The following is a 17,466-nucleotide window of genomic DNA, read 5'->3' on the forward strand; positions in this document are numbered from 1 at the left end:
CCAGCAGCACTTTACAACCTCAGCGAGAGGCTGCAATCTGAAAACTAATCACAGCATTACTAAGTCGTGACCTTGTGATTTCAACACATAATCAGCGCCTGTAGCCTCATTATCCTGAGGTGATTCCAGCTGCTCTACCGGCCATAACACAGCTGTTATGCTGCTTCTCTTATTATCTAGACATCTAGCCACAGATCGGGGTGAAGAGAACAACATGGCTGCCAAAACTGGAGCCTGCTTCCTTTCATCATCACACTGAGGCCAACTGGCAAATCAATCTGTGTTTTCTGGTTGGAGTTGGAGGACACTGAGTGAGTGAGTGAGTGAGTGAGTGAGTGAGTGAGTGAGTGAGGGAGTGAGGGAGGACTCGGACCTACTGCAGTCCATAGCGCTTAGCAAGGCTGGGGCAAGTGGGGGGGGGTCTGGTCATGGGCTATGAGGTACTGATACAAAACACTCGCCACAAAACCTGACTTTGCCCTTGCCGAGCTCCCCTCTCTCCCACGCTTGATGCCTTCTGATTACCAAGACTAGGACTGCTAGCTAGATAATAACAGGTGGCTGTGGCAGGCGATGCATCACAATCACTCTCCCTTCCCGCCACCGTCATGACACGGCAAGGTCATGGTGGTTTTCCCTCTTCTGTGTCGGAGAGATGCTGTCACCGTCACACACACACACACACACACACACACACACACACACACACACACACACACACACACACACATACCTATGCACTGTACCTAGCAATCTGTTCAGCTGAAAGAGGACATCTAGATGCTAGGAAGGGGAGGGGATGTGAGAAATGTCTGGATCAGGACACTTAAAGTTAAACACTTGGCTTTATTATACCATTGTATGACTCATATGTTTTTTACCGTTATTTTACCAGGTAAGTTGACTGAGAACACGTTCTCATTTACAGCAACGACCTGGGGAATAGTGATATACTGTAACGCATTCACAGCTAAACACATTCTGCCATTCAAGATGTCCTTGCGATGTTTGTACTGCAAGTGTGTGTAAAAATGAACATCCCGCTCATGTCTCTCGGCCAATGAGATAATAGGATACATTTCCTTTGAGAAATAGTTTTTTGATGAGGGGATGTTAACAACTTGTGGGGTGTGGTCATATGCCACATCAGTCGAGGCACCATGTGAGGTCAGGAAGAGACCGGTGTAAAAGAAACTGTGTGGAACAGTTTGGCTGGGCGTCATACAGCCACTCTGTAGAGGTCATAGAGCGGCTGTATGCTTTGGGTATGTTATGCAGCCAAGCTTTCGGTTTTAGAACCCTCATCGAATGGCCCCGAGTCTCCTCAAAAGCATTTTAAGAGACAATAATAAGCCGGGGTACTTGGTTGGCTGTTTGCCAGCAAGCAGCACTAAAGGCAGGTTTGGCGAAGTTGATTGAAGACCCATCTAACTGTTCATTACAGGTTGGCTCGCTCCTCAAGCGCCATTACCAAATGAAGGCAAGAACCACTTGTCTATATGAAGTAGATGAGTAATGCATAGACAAACCAACACTGTACCACAATCTTCACAACTTGACTGAGTTTCTATGCCTACATAGAGGATGTGCACACCGCACAGGTTCACAAAGGTTAGATTCCAGGCTACATTTCATTGGTCGGAAACATCAAGCCTATTCTTTATATAGGCCTCGGCTATCGGTCTACATGAGTAGAGTGCCGAGGAGGAGACATTGAACCGCTCTCCTCTCTGAAGTAGCAGAGTAATCTCGCCTGTATAAAGCGATCAGTCTCACAGAACTCTGAGTCATCAGACCGGAGAGGAGCATAATTCTATTCTAGAATGAGATGAAGAAAGATGAGCCTAGACAGAGATGTCAAAACCACCAACATTCTTCAGGAAATATAGACCTATCAGCATTGCCAGCTGCGGAGCCGAATGGAACTTAAGTGATAAGATTGGAACAATTGGTTTGACTTCTCATGAATACTTCCTAGGATGTTTGGTGACATCATCTTAATCCTTTATGTCATCTCGGGCACTACCTGGAAAACTACTCGGAGTAGGCCTATCTGACTGAAATATCCACCTCTGGTGCTTGGACCACACCATTTCCCACCTTCTTAGCTCACTTACTGCACACCAGGCCCCCTTTCTCTCTTTCCATCTCTCACTCGCTCCATACAGTATCTCTCTCTCTCTCTCTCTCTCTCTCTCCTCTGTTCCCTCTCACCCAACACTCAGCCTAGGGTTGCACATGGCTGATAAGAGGAGGGCTTTTGATTCCTGAGGCCCTGCGTGTTCTAGTGTTTTGGAGTGTTCTGTGTGCCAGGGTTGTTATGTAAAAGGTTGTTGTGCATTTGTTGTGTATGACCAAAAAGGTTCTAGCTCATTTGAGGAGAGGTGTGGTGTGGTGCTGGGCCTCTCAATGGCTTAGCCAACTGCCACATGCCACTCACACTTTGCCAATGAATTGAACACAATGAATTGCCGTTCCATCCCCATTCTTGGCCCCCCTCCTTTCTTCAATCTTCCCTCTCTTCTCTGTTATCCCTCCTTCCATTCCCTACCTCTCCCATGGGAGTAGCCGCTGTCTGACTGACATTCAGGACCATTGTGTCATTATAGCTGGTCTCTAGGGCTGGCTGCTGTGACTGACAGTTACCACAGTGACTGACACTTCATCTGCTTTGACTGACACCCAGGGGCTGTGGTCCCACAGCGGAGGAAACCAATAAAGCCGAGATATGAGAGGAAGACGACAGACACGGGGTGGATTAAAATATGTTAAAAATATTGAGTCAAATGAGACAATGCAATACCACCGGGTTATTGCTCGATAATAAAGTCATATGCAGTCTCATTGAAAATAAAAATGACCAAAAATATAAAAACGCAACATGTAAAGTGCTGGTCCCATGTTTCATGAGCGGAAGTAAAAGATCGCAGAAATGTTCCATACCCACAAAAAGCTTCTTTCTCAAATGTTGCGCAAACATTTGTTTACAATCCCTGTTAGAGAGCATTTCTCCTTTGCCAAGATAATCAATCCACCTGACAGTGGGGCATTTCAAGAAGCTGACTGAACAGTATGACCTCTACACACGTGCACCTTGTGCTGGGGACAATAAAAGGTCATTCTAAAATGTGCAGTTTTGTCACACAACACAATGCGACAGATGTCTCATTCCTGCATGCTGACTGCAGGAATGTCCACCAGAGCTGTTGCCAGAGAATTGAAATGTTAATTTCTCTACCATAAGCCACCTCCGACTTCACTTTAGAGAATTTGGCAGTACGTCCAACCGGCCTCACAACAGCAGACCACGTATATAGCGTCGCGTGGGCCAGCAGTTTGCTGATGTCAACGTTGTGAACAGAGTGCCCCATGGTGACGGTGGGGTTATGGTATGTGCAGGCATGTAATAAGCTACGGACAACAAACACAATTGCATTTTATCGATGGCAATTTGAATGCATAGAGATACCGTGACAAAAACCTTGAGGTCCATTCATCCGCCGCCATCACCTAACGCTTCAGCATGATAATGCTCGGCCGCATGTCAAAGGATCTGTACACAATTCCTGGAAGCTGAACATGTCCCAGTTCTTCCATGGCCTGCATACTCACCAGACATGTCACCCGATGAGCAGGTTTGGGATGCTCTGGATCGACGTGTACGACAGAGTGTTCCGGTTCCTGACAATATTCAGCAATGTCGCACAGCCATTGGAGGATTGGGACAACATTCCTCAGGCCACAAACCCCAGCCTGATCTCGATCCTTATATGAACTGTAACTCAGTAAAATATTTGAAATTGTTGCATGTTGCATTTATATTTTTGTTCAGTATAGTTTGTTTTCCATTATAAGTAGCAGATTCACGTAGCAGATATTGAACGTTGTAGTAAATTTGATCCAAGCCAAACCCAATCCTACAATAGATGGCTACGCTACAGTCCAACATCAATGCAAATATAGGGAATAGCAGCTTTTGATTCCCTCCTCAACAACAGCAGGCTGCTCTCTCGGTGTCCCCTCCACCCCGCCACTGCATCCACTTCAATCACTTTATTACATTCACCCCCCCAGTCACCCCCCTCCTCCATCCCTCCATCCATCCCTTGTTTACTCACTCTTGTTCTTTCTCCACCACCACCCATCCCCCATCTGACCTGCTCTCCCTCTTCTTCTCCTCCTATTCACTCTCTCCCTCTCCTCCTCCGTCTCTACTACCTGCCCAGTGCTACAGGCTGACAGAAGAAAGCACTCCAAATCACATTAGGCTGTGCTGTACTGTGTGATTGTATTAGGCCGGCAGCAGTATCAGGCCTGTAACTCAGGCCGATTATAATGTCCTGGCAGTTGAAGAAAGGGGGCTGAAAGCGGACTGAAGACCGATCGGCCGGGGCGGAAAATGACTGGCTGGAGATTGATTTCTGTCTCCGTTGAAAAGCTTGCTAAAAACAGGGAAAACAACCAGGGAGGTGTCTTGAGAGACTAGAAAGAGGGAGAGGAGGAGGGTGAGGAGGATAGCGGCAGGGTAGTCTAGTGGATAGAGCGTTGGGCTAGTAACCGAAAGGTTGCAAGTTCGAATCCCCGAGCTGACAAGGTACAAATCTGTCGTTCTGCCCTTGAACAAGGCAGTTAACCCACTGTTCCTAGGCCGTCATTGAAAATAAGAATTTGCTCTTAACTGACTTGCCTAGTTAAATAAAGGTAAAATAAATGTAAAAAAAGAGACAGCATGATGCCAACAAGAGAACAGTGACTCAATCAGCTTCCGTCTACCATTCAGGTGGCAGTTTGTGTCGAGGTCGCCATTCATTGTGCTTTGCCAGTCTCATTGTACAGTAGATCATTGGCTAGTTCAACAGGTAGGCCTAAAAGTAGCCTACCGCCACCTCTCACCCTTAAATACAATTGTCCTGAAATCCTCCACAATAACAATTTCTGGTATTGACAGAGCTGGGAAACACTGAACACACTCAAATCAGCTCTACGGGATGAGAAGTTACAACTGAGTCAACAACCAAACTAATCTTATTTAGTGTGATAGAGAGGACTGTGAGTCATATGTGGGGGAGTGTGTGTGTTAAAGCCATATCTTACTCTGAGGCCCTGGCGTCAGTGGTTATTTGGTGTGTGTGTGTGTGTGTTAGGGCTGGCACAATTACCGTATAACCGACGGTTATGGATGAAGACCGTCATGAAAATAAAAAAAACCTGTCACAACCGTAAAAATAAATACAAATAATTTGGAACGAACAGCTGACTGAAGACAGGACAGCGTGCATTCGTAACACGAAACTTTGTTGCTCCTTGCTGAAAAAAAGCAAGGTGTTGTAGCAAACGAGGCAGCACCCCTGACAATGCAGCAGCAACACACATAGAGATAGAATGAATAGAACGGGCTTGGAACTTCTAACCCTGGCGACTTGAGTGGTAAACTCATTGGTACACTCGCAATGGCAGCCTGGTATGGTGATGCAATCATTTCCATGGTAATGCAAATTATGTTAACTGATGTGGTTCATGCAATGGACTGTATATTTTGTAATGTCAGTTGAGTTGAATCAACAAATCACAGCACATATTGATAGGTACGGATCTTGCTTTTGCTTCCTGCTTCGCTCCTAAGGGTACACTCGCAATGTTGTTGTTTTGTAGTTGCTGTCATTTAGCAGACACTCTTATCCAGAGTGACTTACAGTACGTTTTCATACTTCTTCCCCATTTTTGGTCCCCCGTTGTAATCAAACTCACAATCCTGGCGTTTCAAGTGCCATTCTCTATCAACTGAGCCACATGGGATCATGTGGGCCACCAATCCACCTATTATGCCATCATTGATTTAAATGGGGACGCCGGTTCTATTCATTCTATTTCTACGGCAGCACATGCAGTCAGGAGCGGAGGAGAGGCGAAAACGGGCATAAAATTTTGGGTTTTTTTGCTATTCAAACAGTTATTACAGAGACCGGGGTCATTTGGCTAGCCAATTACTGTGAACCAAAATTCCATGACCGTCACAGCCCGAGTGTGTGTGTGTGTGTACACTAGCTCTTATAAAAGCCACATGATCCACATGCATGGAGAAACAGGAGTAGAACTAATAAATATGTACAATGCGATTTCTGAAAGGGACATTGATTTTCTCTACCTCCTCTCTTTCCCTGCATTGGTTAAATGCAATGAGACTTTCTGAGGAGAAATTCACTGGAATCCCTGTCAAGGGACTGCAGTATAATGAAGACTATTGTTAATGTTAAAAGTCCCTCCAACCACAGCATATAAACACATTTGCATAGTGAACTTGGCAGACAGAGTACTAGATTCAGTGTTGAGTCACCAGCACAGAGTGTAGAAAACCGCCACAGAACGCATCTTGTTCTCTGTTAGCCTACTTGGCTTGCGTTTGGTACAATCAGTGATAACTGAAGTTGCGTTCCAAATGACACCCTATTCCCTATGTAGTGCACTACATTTGACCAGGGCCCATAGGGCTCTCATAGGGTTCCAAAAGGGAGCTGGTCAAAGGTAGCGCACTACATAGGGAATAGGGTGCCATTTGGGAGACGTTCAGAGATAGTCACACTGCTCAACATTAAAAAACAAGATCTTATTTCATGGTTAATTTCATACCAAACCAATTACAATCTATACAGAGACTATACCATGGCCTGGTGTTCCTACCATACACAATACCTTATCCATACACTGAATGGTAAATTGCATCCCTGAATGACTTTATAGCTAACTAACTACCGTAAATTCTGGACTATAAGCCGCAACTTTTTTCCCAGGCTTTGAACCTCGCGGCTTAAACAATGACGTGGCTAATATATGGATTTTTCCCGCTTTCAATTTAAAAAAATAAAATTAAACAATTCTGTAACGTGCTCAGTTTTTTGGCGGCATGAAGCTTTCATTAGACCAATGAAATTGCCGAACGGGTTAAGGTCAAACAACTTTTTTGTTTACTTTTTAGATTAAATCGGGCGCTCTCAAACTTCCCATCATTCTGATTACGGTAGTCATTTTGTCACCCTCATCATGGCAAAGACACGGAGAAATGCATATGATGCAGCTTTCAAGTTGAAGGCGATTGATCTGGCTGTTGGAAAAGGAAATAGAGCTGCTGCACGGGAGCTTGGTCTTAATGAGTCGATGATAAGACGTTGGAAACAGCAGCGTGAGGAATTGACTCGGTGCAAAAAGACAACTAAAGCTTACTGCAAATTTTTTATTACAAGCCGTGTTTCGTTAAAGCCTATTTATTTTTGTTACAAGCCGTGTTTCGTTAAAGCCTATTTATTTTTGTTACAAGCCGTGTTTCGTTAAAGCCTATTTATTTTTGTTACAAGCCGTGTTTCGTTAAAGCCTGTGTAAAGTTCATTTGTTTCAATGTACCGGTAGGCACCTGCGGCTTATAAACATGTGCGGCTTATTTATGTTCAAAATCTTCTTTTTTTTTTAAATTCAGTGGGTGCGGCTTATATTCAGGTACGCTTAATAGTCTGGAAATTACGGTAACTAAAATGTAGAATATTGAGCACAAGCAAATCAACCCCGAGCTCTCGAAAACCCTTCTTCTCCGTATGTAGGGTTTTCAGCCATTACATTCGTCCACATTTGGCTCCGTGTCAACTACAATTCCGACAATGTGTTTTAACATTTAGAAACTTCAACCATCGCTTTCGCAACGGTTTTCAAAACATACGCTAATATGCCCCTTATCTTTCATGTCAGCGAGAAAGAATCTTTCAAATAAAAAATAAAAAGATACTTCCTGTAGCAGTTTTGCACAGATCCATACACTACACTACACTTCCTCCCCAGTTAGCTTACACACAGGTGTTCAGAGCATGCTAGACAGGCCACCACCTGTGCTAATTGGCTGTGTCTTCCGTGAACAAGCGCTGTAACATGGAGATATGGCCGTGCGGAAACAGTAACCCTAAACCCTAGAAAAAGGTGTGTATTAATTTGCCTTTTGTTTTTTGAAAATTACTTCTTGTTGATATGAAAAATGCGTTCTTTGTGTTTCCAAAACAGTACCACAAGTGATGTATATTAATGTTTAGAGTAAGCATTGGGGCTCTTAACAAAACTCCTCCGGTCAGAAGTTTCTATCGTCAATAGGCGCTAAAGTAGTTTGCATCTATGAATGGGATAATCAACCACATGAATACCTGAAAACAGGCCTACAGACTGCAACCATTTAGTCGCATTTTGCGCCCCTTTTTTATTTTATTATTTTATTTCATCTTTATTTAACTAGGCAAGTCAATTAAGAACAAATTCTTATTTACAATGATGGCCCACACCAGCCAAACCCGGACGACGCTGGGCCAATTGTGCGCCGCCCTATGGGACTCCCAATCACAGCCGGGTTGTGATACAGCCTGGATTCGAACCAGGGTGTCTGTAGGGACGCCTCAAGCACTGAGATGCAGTGCCTTAGACCTCTGCGCCACTCGGGAGTCAAAGTTGGCTCAGGAGCTCTTTGAGTTGGCTGTGCGAGTAACATTTTTTTTTAAGTGGTCGCATCGGTGCGAGCTGCACATTCTACATGGTCACTCAAAAATTTCCTATTTTTTTAGGATGCAAAAACCATGATTTGGTCAAACAGTAAAGTGCATTATCCTCATGATTCCTGTAAAGAAAGTGTCTGCCTGCCCCTATGATTGTTTCGCAGGGGCCTGCTGCGGTGTCCAGCGAGACTCTCTCCTCTTTCCAGGGAAAAAAAAACGTTTCCGATGGTATAACATTTTAAAATCCATTTGTGGGGAAAACACAGCTATCTTGTTGTCACAGAAAGAGAGAAGGGTAATATATTTACAGACTATAGCCTGGCCTATAGGTCAGGTATTAATCAAGCCCTGTGCATTGCTTAGCCAACACTGCACTCCAAAAACACCTTAAAGTAAATACTAGGACATCCGCACTGTGGGATAATATCATCTTGTTCCTGTGCAGCAGAAATGAATAATGAGTTTGGGATCTACTTCCTGCAGTAAAGCTATTTATCAAACTATTAGTAGTTAAAAAGTGCTGTTTCTTTATATAATCAAGGAAAATTGGGTTTCTTTGAACATTGGGTCTGTCTGTCAGTCAATCATTGGTTTGATTTAAGCCAAAGCCAGCCTGAGTAACCGTACATACTCGGGAGCCTTACATGGCGCCCTTACATGGCTCCCGAGTGGCGCAGCGGTCTAAGGCACTGCATCTCAGTGCAAGAGGCATCACTGCAGTCCCTGTTTCGAATCCAGGCTGCATCACATCCAACCGTGATTGGGAGTCCCATAGGGCGGCGCACAATTGCGTCCAGGATAGGCCGTCATTGTAAATAAGAATTTTTCCTTAACCGACTTGCCTAGTTAAATAAAGGTTAAATAAAATGTACTAAATTAAAAAACAGTGACCTTCAAGTGACTACACCAATCAGTGAAGAGTACGTCAGCATTTACCAACCTATTGTGTTCTAAGCTGAGGCTATAGTGAGACGTAAGCAGTGTCCCAGAGTCAAATCAGAATGTTCTTAAAAGAACACGGAGGACAAAGGCACTCTTCATATAATTAAAATGTCTTTATTATAAACAGCACATTCAACATAACAAAATCTTTCCAAAAAAAGTAATAATATGAAGAGCACTCCATGTTTTTTGATTACCCTTCACCAAAGAGCACCTTCAACCTAGAGTACAAACATTTTCCTACAAGTCACTCACCCAGCTCTGAGGCTCCGAGTAGCTTTGGTGATCTCAGCACCACCTACACCTTCTACAGGAGGCCTAAATGAGTGGAGTTTCACCTTAGTGTCAGTAGTATTAGAGTGAATGAGCAGGGTCACTCACCCAGTTTGTTGAGGCTGATCCGGGCAGCCTTGGTGACCTCATCCCCATCTACACCAGGGGAAAGCAACCCTGTCCCTGGAGTGCCACAGGTACTGCAGGATTTTGTTCCAAATACACCTGATCAACTGAGCGAATTGATCAGTTCAATGATTGGCTAAATTCAACACACCTGGCATTCCAGGTCGGTTAAATCAAAAACACTCCAGGACTAGCGATGCCTATCCCTGATCTACACTGTCTTTACAGTAGGCCCAAATGAGGTGAGTTAACCATGTCAGTACTACAGTACCCAGTTTGTTGAGGCTTTGAGCAGCCCTGTCAGTACAGTGCATCAGAGGTGAACAGGCAACGGTCGCTCACCCAGTTCGTTGAGGCTCTGGGCAGCCTTGGTGATCTCCCTGCTTCCCCCCTGGAGCTGGCCCTGCAGACGCTTGGACAGGTACAGGATTCTGATGATCCTTCGCAGCAGGTCACACGCCACCTGGGAAAAATAGGAAAATATATAACCAAAACAAAATACAACCCCATCTGAACCAGTCTTTCTGAATCTATATGACAAAATGTGAGTGAACGTCAAATCTAATATGTAACGATCCTCTTTTGTCATAATTGACTGAAGATCACTCATTGGAAATGATCTCTAATCAAATCACTGTTGATATTTCCAAGTATTTAGTTTCCTATAGTAGCCTATATAGTAACAATGACGCCAACCATGGGCATAGTAATAGTGGTAATAATAACTGTGTGTCTACCAGCATTGTGGAGCTGTGTCTGGGGCTGAAGGACACAGAGAGGTCAGCAGTGTGTTTGGGTTTAGTAAACGATGCAGCTGAGACCTCGGGTCTGTCCCCTGAGCCTCTGTGACTGTGTGAATGCTTTATCTGTGCGTGGCCCGAGAAGCTGCCATTTTGTGAGCGAACACTAGACTAAAATATAAACAAAGCACTCTCCTATTCCCCCTGGATTTATAGTCCGATCATTACCGGTCTCCTTCAGACCCAGACAGACAGAAACACACACACAGACAGAAACATACACAGACAGACGGGCAGAATACAAACACATACCCTAAAATCAAATCGTCTTGTCACATACACATGGTTAGCAGATGTTATTGCGAGTGTAGCGAAATGCTTGTGCTTTTAGTTCCGACCGACAAGTAATCTAACAATTTCACAACAACTACCTTTCACACACAAGTGTAAAGGAATGAATAAGAATATGTACCGTGAGGGAAAAAAGTATTTGATCCCCTGCTGATTTTGTACGTTTGCCCACTGACAAAGAAATGATCAGTCTATCATTTTAATGGTAGGTTTATTTGAACAGTGAGAGACAGAATAACAACAACAAAAATCCAGAAAAACGCATGTCAAAAATGTTATGAATTGATTTGCATTTTAATGAGGGAAATAAGTATTTGACCCCCTCTCAATCAGAAAGATTTCTGGCTCCCAGGTGTCTTTTATAGCCTGGCATGCCTGCCTGCTACTAGCATCTTCTCTGCAGGATGCATGTCTGTGGTGCAGAACAATGATAACACTCCACACAGACACACACCACACACACACACACACACACACACACAAAGCTGAGAGCGAGAGCATCAGAAGACAGACAGAGCTAACACAGAGCCAGAGCCATGGGAGAGGAAGGAGCCAGTTAGAATCACAGTAACCTTTCGGACTGAAGCCATATTCCATCCATTTTTAAAAAGCCTTCCCCTCAACTCCACAGACGACAGAGCTGCAGTGTGGAGGCAGTGTGCGTGTGTGGACTGAGAGCCCGTAAACCTAGAGAGTCTATTTCGCTCTCTATCTAGACGTGGCTACCCAGCCTCAGACAGGACAGGGTCAGTTTGCTCACAAGAAGAAGTCTTATTTTAACAGGGGTAGAAATTCAACCTTTTAAAAACACCCGATTGCTTTTTATTGATTTCTTCTAAACAGGGGGGGGGCACTGATAGCATGGTGGATTAAAAATCTCAATGGTGATATCATGGGGTAAGATAGCATCTTGAATCTGAGAACAGGATCAAGGTTGAGATAACGTTGTAAACGATGTGGCCTATATGTATAATTTAGTGGAGGATTTACCAAGAAAAAGAGATGCATTTTACATAACAGATAGGAATCCTGGTATGAAGAACGCTCAGCCTCCAAAAGCACAGTTCCATAAATCACCTTTATAAATATGCCTTTCTCCAAAGTGGTGGGGAGTGATTGCATAATGGCAGGCATGTGCAACAAGAGTAAAAGGGGTCATATAATATTTGTGTTAACGGTCAATAAAACACACAGTATCTTTGTTGTAAACCATTGAGTACAGAGCAGTCATATCAGTACGGCATGAGACACCGACACCTTCTATAGTTACATTGTATTGACAGGGCAGAAGAGGACATCCTAGAGCCATATACAGGAATATAGACCTCTATAAGACTCTGGGTTATTGTCATCTTTACAATTTAAAACAGGAGGATCCTGGAAACTGTCCAGGAGACATTAGGTGACCTTGACAATATGTACAGCGCCTAACTTGAAGTACCTATCTTGAAAATGGGCAGAGAGACAATAAAAACCCAAGAAAATGCTGTCGATCCATTTCTCTACCTCAGATGTCTTTCCAATAAACATGGAAATCAAGTCCAGTGCAGAAGTAGAGATGCTGTCAGAGTGCTGATAATAATGAACACTAGAGAGGCAATCTTCCCCCTGCTATTGAGCCTCAGTCCCAGACCATATAATAATACAACACCATCAACACAACAGAGAGTATTATGCCTCTCAAATCACAAGGAGATGGATGGATACCTGCAATCTGGCGAGCTGGGCAGTCCTGGCTACAATCTTATTGTAGGGGTCAACGATCTTTGTCCTTATCCTACGAGATAAAACAAATAGGTTGAGCGCTGTTATTAGAGGTCTGATTTATTGAGGGTCTCTGAACACAAGTGGCGCAGCGGTCTAAGGCACCGCATCTCAGTGCTAGAGGAGTCACTACAGACCCTGGTTCGATTCCAGGCTGTATCACAACCGGCCGTGATTGGGAGTCCCATAGAGCGGCACACAATTGGCCCAGCATCGTCCGGGTTAGGATGACATTGTAAATAAGAATTTGTTCCTAATTGACTTGCCTAGTTAAAAAAGGTTAAATTAAAAAAACTAAACACAAAAGGGTCATATTTTGCCTTGATCATTCCCTGTGATGATGTGTTATGGTCTTATAAGCTTGGAGTAGGTAGATAGCGCACCTAACCACTGATACAGGATAAGATGTTTCTTCATCACCATAATAGTTAAGGTTGAGATTTGGGGTATGTGAATCTGGTCCTAGATCAGTGGTTAACCTACCTGTCCACAGCACCCTGCAGAGCAGCGATCCTGGTCTGCATCATCTGCAGGACCCCTGAGAAACAACACACAAACAACTCACTCAATATCACGACACAAAAATATGATTGGCTTTTATGCAACAAAACATTATTCTCTGTTCAAATAGACCACAATCACTTCAATACTGAGAGATGCTCTGATGCTTATATCCAATTGTGTGACAGCAGCGCCCCCTATGGAATGTCTACAGCACTACAATGACAGCATATATTCCAGCACAGAGGTTCTCAAACTTTTTGGGGCTGGGGACCCCTTTTGTGATAGCAAATTCATCAGGGACACCCTCATAATCATTACACAAACAAATAGTCTACAATGAGTTTTACCGTGACGTCTAAAGTGCATGGCCGGACCAATCTAGCCTCGGGCCGGGGAAAATAACATTTAAAAAGGGCCGCCTCTTGGCTAATTTCCTGCAATTCTAAACATTTTGTCATGGGGCACAGAGATGTTTTGTTGTTGCAGCTTTAAAGCTAATATACACCAATTCTACACATTTTGCCACGAAGCAGAGAGAAAACATTGACGTTTTAAACTTCAATTACAGTGCATTTATGTAAAAAATATACTGTATATAATCAAATCAAACTGTATTTGTCACATGCGCCGAATACAACAGGTGTAGACCTTACAGTGAAATGCTTACGTAAAAGCCCTTCACCAACAATGCAGTTGAAAGAAAACACCAACAACAACAAAAAGAGAAGAATAACAAATAATTAAAGAGCAGCAGTAAATAACAGCGGGGCTATATACAGGGGGTACTGGTACAGAGTCAATGTGTCAATGCGCGGGGGCACCGGTGTCAAGGTAAATTAGGTAATATGTACATGTAGATAGAGTTATTAAAGGGACTATGCATAGATAATAACAAACAGTAGCAGCAGCATAAAAGAGGGTGGGGGGGGCAATGAAAATAGTCTGTGTTGCCAATGCAAATAGTCTGGGTTGCCATTTGATTAGCTGTTCAGGAGTCTTATGTCTTGGGGGTAGAAGCTGTTTAGAAGCCTCTTGGAAGTAGACTTGGCGCTCCGGTACCCCTTGCTGTGCGGTAGTAGAGAGAACAGTCTATGACTAGGGTGGCTGGAGTCTCTGACAATCTTTAGGGCCTTCCTCTGACACCGCCTGGTTATGAATTCCTGAGTGGCAGGAAGCTTGGCCCGGGAGATGTACCCTCTGTAGTGCCTTGCGGTCGGAGGCCGAGCAGTTGCCACACCAAGCAGTGATGCAACCGGTCAGGATGCTCTTGATGGTGCAGCTGTAAAACCTTTTGAGGATCTGAGGACCCATACCAAATCTTTTCAGCCTCCTGAGGGGGAATAGGCTTTCTCATACCCTCTTCACGACTGTCTTGGTGTGCTTGGACCATGTTAGTTTGTTGGTGATGTGGACGCCAAGGACCTGAAGCTCTCAACCTGCTCCACTACAGCCCTGTCGATGAGAATGGGGGAGTGCTCAGGCCTCCTTTTCCTGTAGTCCACAATCATCTCCTTTGTCTTAAATCATGTTGAGGGAGAGGTTGTTGTCCTTGCACCACACGGTCAGGTCTCTGACCTCCTCCCTATAGGCTGTCTCATCTTTGTGTCATCAGCAAACTTAATGACGGTGTTGGAGTCATGAATGAACAAGGAGTACAGGAAGGGACTGAGCACTCACCCCTGTGGGGCCCCCATGTTGAGGATCAGCGTGGCGGATGTGTTGTTGCCTACCCTTACCACCGGGGGGCGGCCCATTAGCAAGTCCAGGATCCAGTTGCAGAGGGAGGTGTTTAGTCCCAGGGTCCTTAGCTTAGTGATGAGCTTGGAGGCCACTATGGTGTTGAACGCTGAGCTGTAGTCAACGAATAGAATTCTCACATAGGTGTTCCTTTTGTCCAGGTGTGAAAGGGCAGTGTGGAGTGCAATAGAGATTGCATCATCTGTGGATCTGTTGGTGCGGTATGCAAATTGGAGTGGGTCTTGGGATTTCTGGGATAATGGTGTTGACGTGAGCCATGACCAGCATTTCAAAGCATTTCATGACAACAGACGTGAGTGCTACGGGTCAGTAGTCATTTAGGCAGGTTACCTTAATGTTCTTGGGCACAGGGACTGTAGAAAGGCCCATGGAGTTGGTGGAATCATCCTTTAATTCATGGCCACTTGCTCAGCTGGGCCAGGGGCGCTTTAATTAGGTCAGGTGGAAATGACCGACAGATCTCAAATCATTAAAAGGAGGACATCGACACCACCCAACCTCGCTGCTTTCTCTTCCTCAACTCCGTCTAATCCAGACATTCTGTGCGTCCATGAATCAACGTAAATCCACCGAATCTGTTACCTTTCATCTGAACTATCTGTTGCGATTGGGAGAGCGTGCCATCAGTTATTGTTTATAGTTATTGGAGCGCACCCTTCAAACCTATTGTGTTATGTAAATGGCCAATGATCACGGCCCTACAGACATTGATATATATTGTTAAAATGTAATGAAATTACATGTACATATAGGATGAAATATGAAACGTAATGATTTGCTGAATTGATCAATTTTTATATCAAATTGATGGAGATTATAGATTGAATAAATGAACAATTTATTTTCATTAATCCTTCTCTGGATTAACATGAATGGTTATGACCCTAAATGTCTCCATTCTGCTTCATATTGAATTCCTATGGAACCTTATTGCTGAATTACCTTATTCTGTTAATAATGAGAATGATTGTTATGATTTGACTTTCTAATTTGAATTTGATTGGGTACATGTTATTCTGTTTCTTTTGTTATACAGCACAGACTACCCAGTAAATATGCCACTTTGTGGTTAAAGGAATTCCTGCCTCAGTCTCATCTATTCCTCTGTCACCTGACCCATGACCACCTGTTCACCTTCACTATTGTCAGTCATCCTACCTGTCCAGCTAACCACACAGATTCCAATAATCTTTCAGGGACTATGGTGGTCTACTTGAAACATGTAGGTATTACAGACTCAGACAGGGAGCGGTTGAAAATGTCAGTGAAGACACTTGCCAGTTGGTCAGCGCATGCTCATAGTACACGTCCTGGTAATCCGTCTGGCCCTGCGGCCTTGTGAATGTTGACCTGTTTAAAGGTCTTACTCACATCGGCTGTGGAGAGCGTGATCAATTGGTGGAGTACTGTGGATACCAATATCCCTGTGAGCCTCCCAGGCCCATGTTGTCCAGGGATAAGAAGATACTTGTTATTTTTTTTATTTTTTTGCATAATATTACATTGTATCCACAGTACTTGTATTGTATTACACAGGGATCCGTGGCTTTAGGCCATGGATCCCTTGGCCAAAAGCACAGAGGGGTCCGCAGACCCCACTTTGAGAACCCCTGTTCCAGCAAGTCAGAAGTGCCATGATGATGACAAAAACAAATGTGTGCTAAAGGTGTGTTACCTTCCAAAGACTCAATCCCAGTAGCTTCAGCAAGTAGCTCCTCATGCCTGGCTACCACCTGACAGGAGAAATATTTACCACAGTCAGTAAGTCATTCAACACATGAAGGAAAAGTGTCCTTCCTACAGAAAATGTATACATACTAGCCATCAGTATAGAACAAACTGATTAAAATAATAATAGATAGAGATATGGGGCTAAGGGTCTCACATGTGTGAGATACAGTTTTAGGTGACAGGTATCATGTATACCTGGCTGTGGAGCTCCTTGTCCAGCTGACTGATACCCTGAGCCAGCTTGGACAGCTGTTCTGCGATGACAGCATGGTGGATGGCCTGGGCTGTGTACGGCTTCACGTCAAAGTCCTCTGTGAGAAAATCCGCATAGCATTCTGTATAAGAGATGGATAAATAGGAAAAATAGATTAGCTAGCTAAATCACTTCCTGGATTATTTCTTACCCATGGTAAAGCAACAATATGGTCACACACATACCACTCCAAACGTTTTTCCAAAGACACTTTTTTTTATCACAAGCAAAGAAAAGTATTGCAAACAGAAACGATTACGGTGCCTTGCTGTAAATTGTCAATGATGGACTGCACAGTCAACTCGGTAGCTCTCATTCCTAAACGACTACGGGGCTGATACACCAAGCTAAATAAAAAAAAAACATACACCTACGTGAAGTAAAACTGACTGACAGAAAAGTACTTAAAATATAGCATTTTACCATCATTTAGCAGTGAATTCGTTGAAGCTTCTCTACTACCATCCATGTTTGCCACTTCATCACACGATGACGTAGAATTTCA

General features: G+C 43.9%; 1 protein-coding gene across 1 annotated transcript in view; it reads right to left on the bottom strand.

Annotated features, from left to right (window-relative positions):
- LOC106576112 (conserved oligomeric Golgi complex subunit 5) overlaps positions 1-17,453 on the bottom strand; it is a 104,411-nt gene extending 86,958 nt beyond the window's left edge. The window contains 6 exon segments of the mRNA XM_014153003.2: positions 10,203-10,323; positions 12,659-12,728; positions 13,199-13,253; positions 16,653-16,710; positions 16,904-17,043; positions 17,385-17,453. Of these exon segments, the coding sequence (XP_014008478.1) occupies positions 10,203-10,323; positions 12,659-12,728; positions 13,199-13,253; positions 16,653-16,710; positions 16,904-17,043; positions 17,385-17,430 (490 nt within the window). The 5' untranslated portion in view covers positions 17,431-17,453.
- Positions 17,454-17,466: the final 13 nt, after the last annotated feature.

The sequence above is a fragment of the Salmo salar genome, chromosome ssa17, assembly GCF_905237065.1.
Source record: "Salmo salar chromosome ssa17, Ssal_v3.1, whole genome shotgun sequence".
Lineage (NCBI taxonomy): Eukaryota > Metazoa > Chordata > Actinopteri > Salmoniformes > Salmonidae > Salmo > Salmo salar.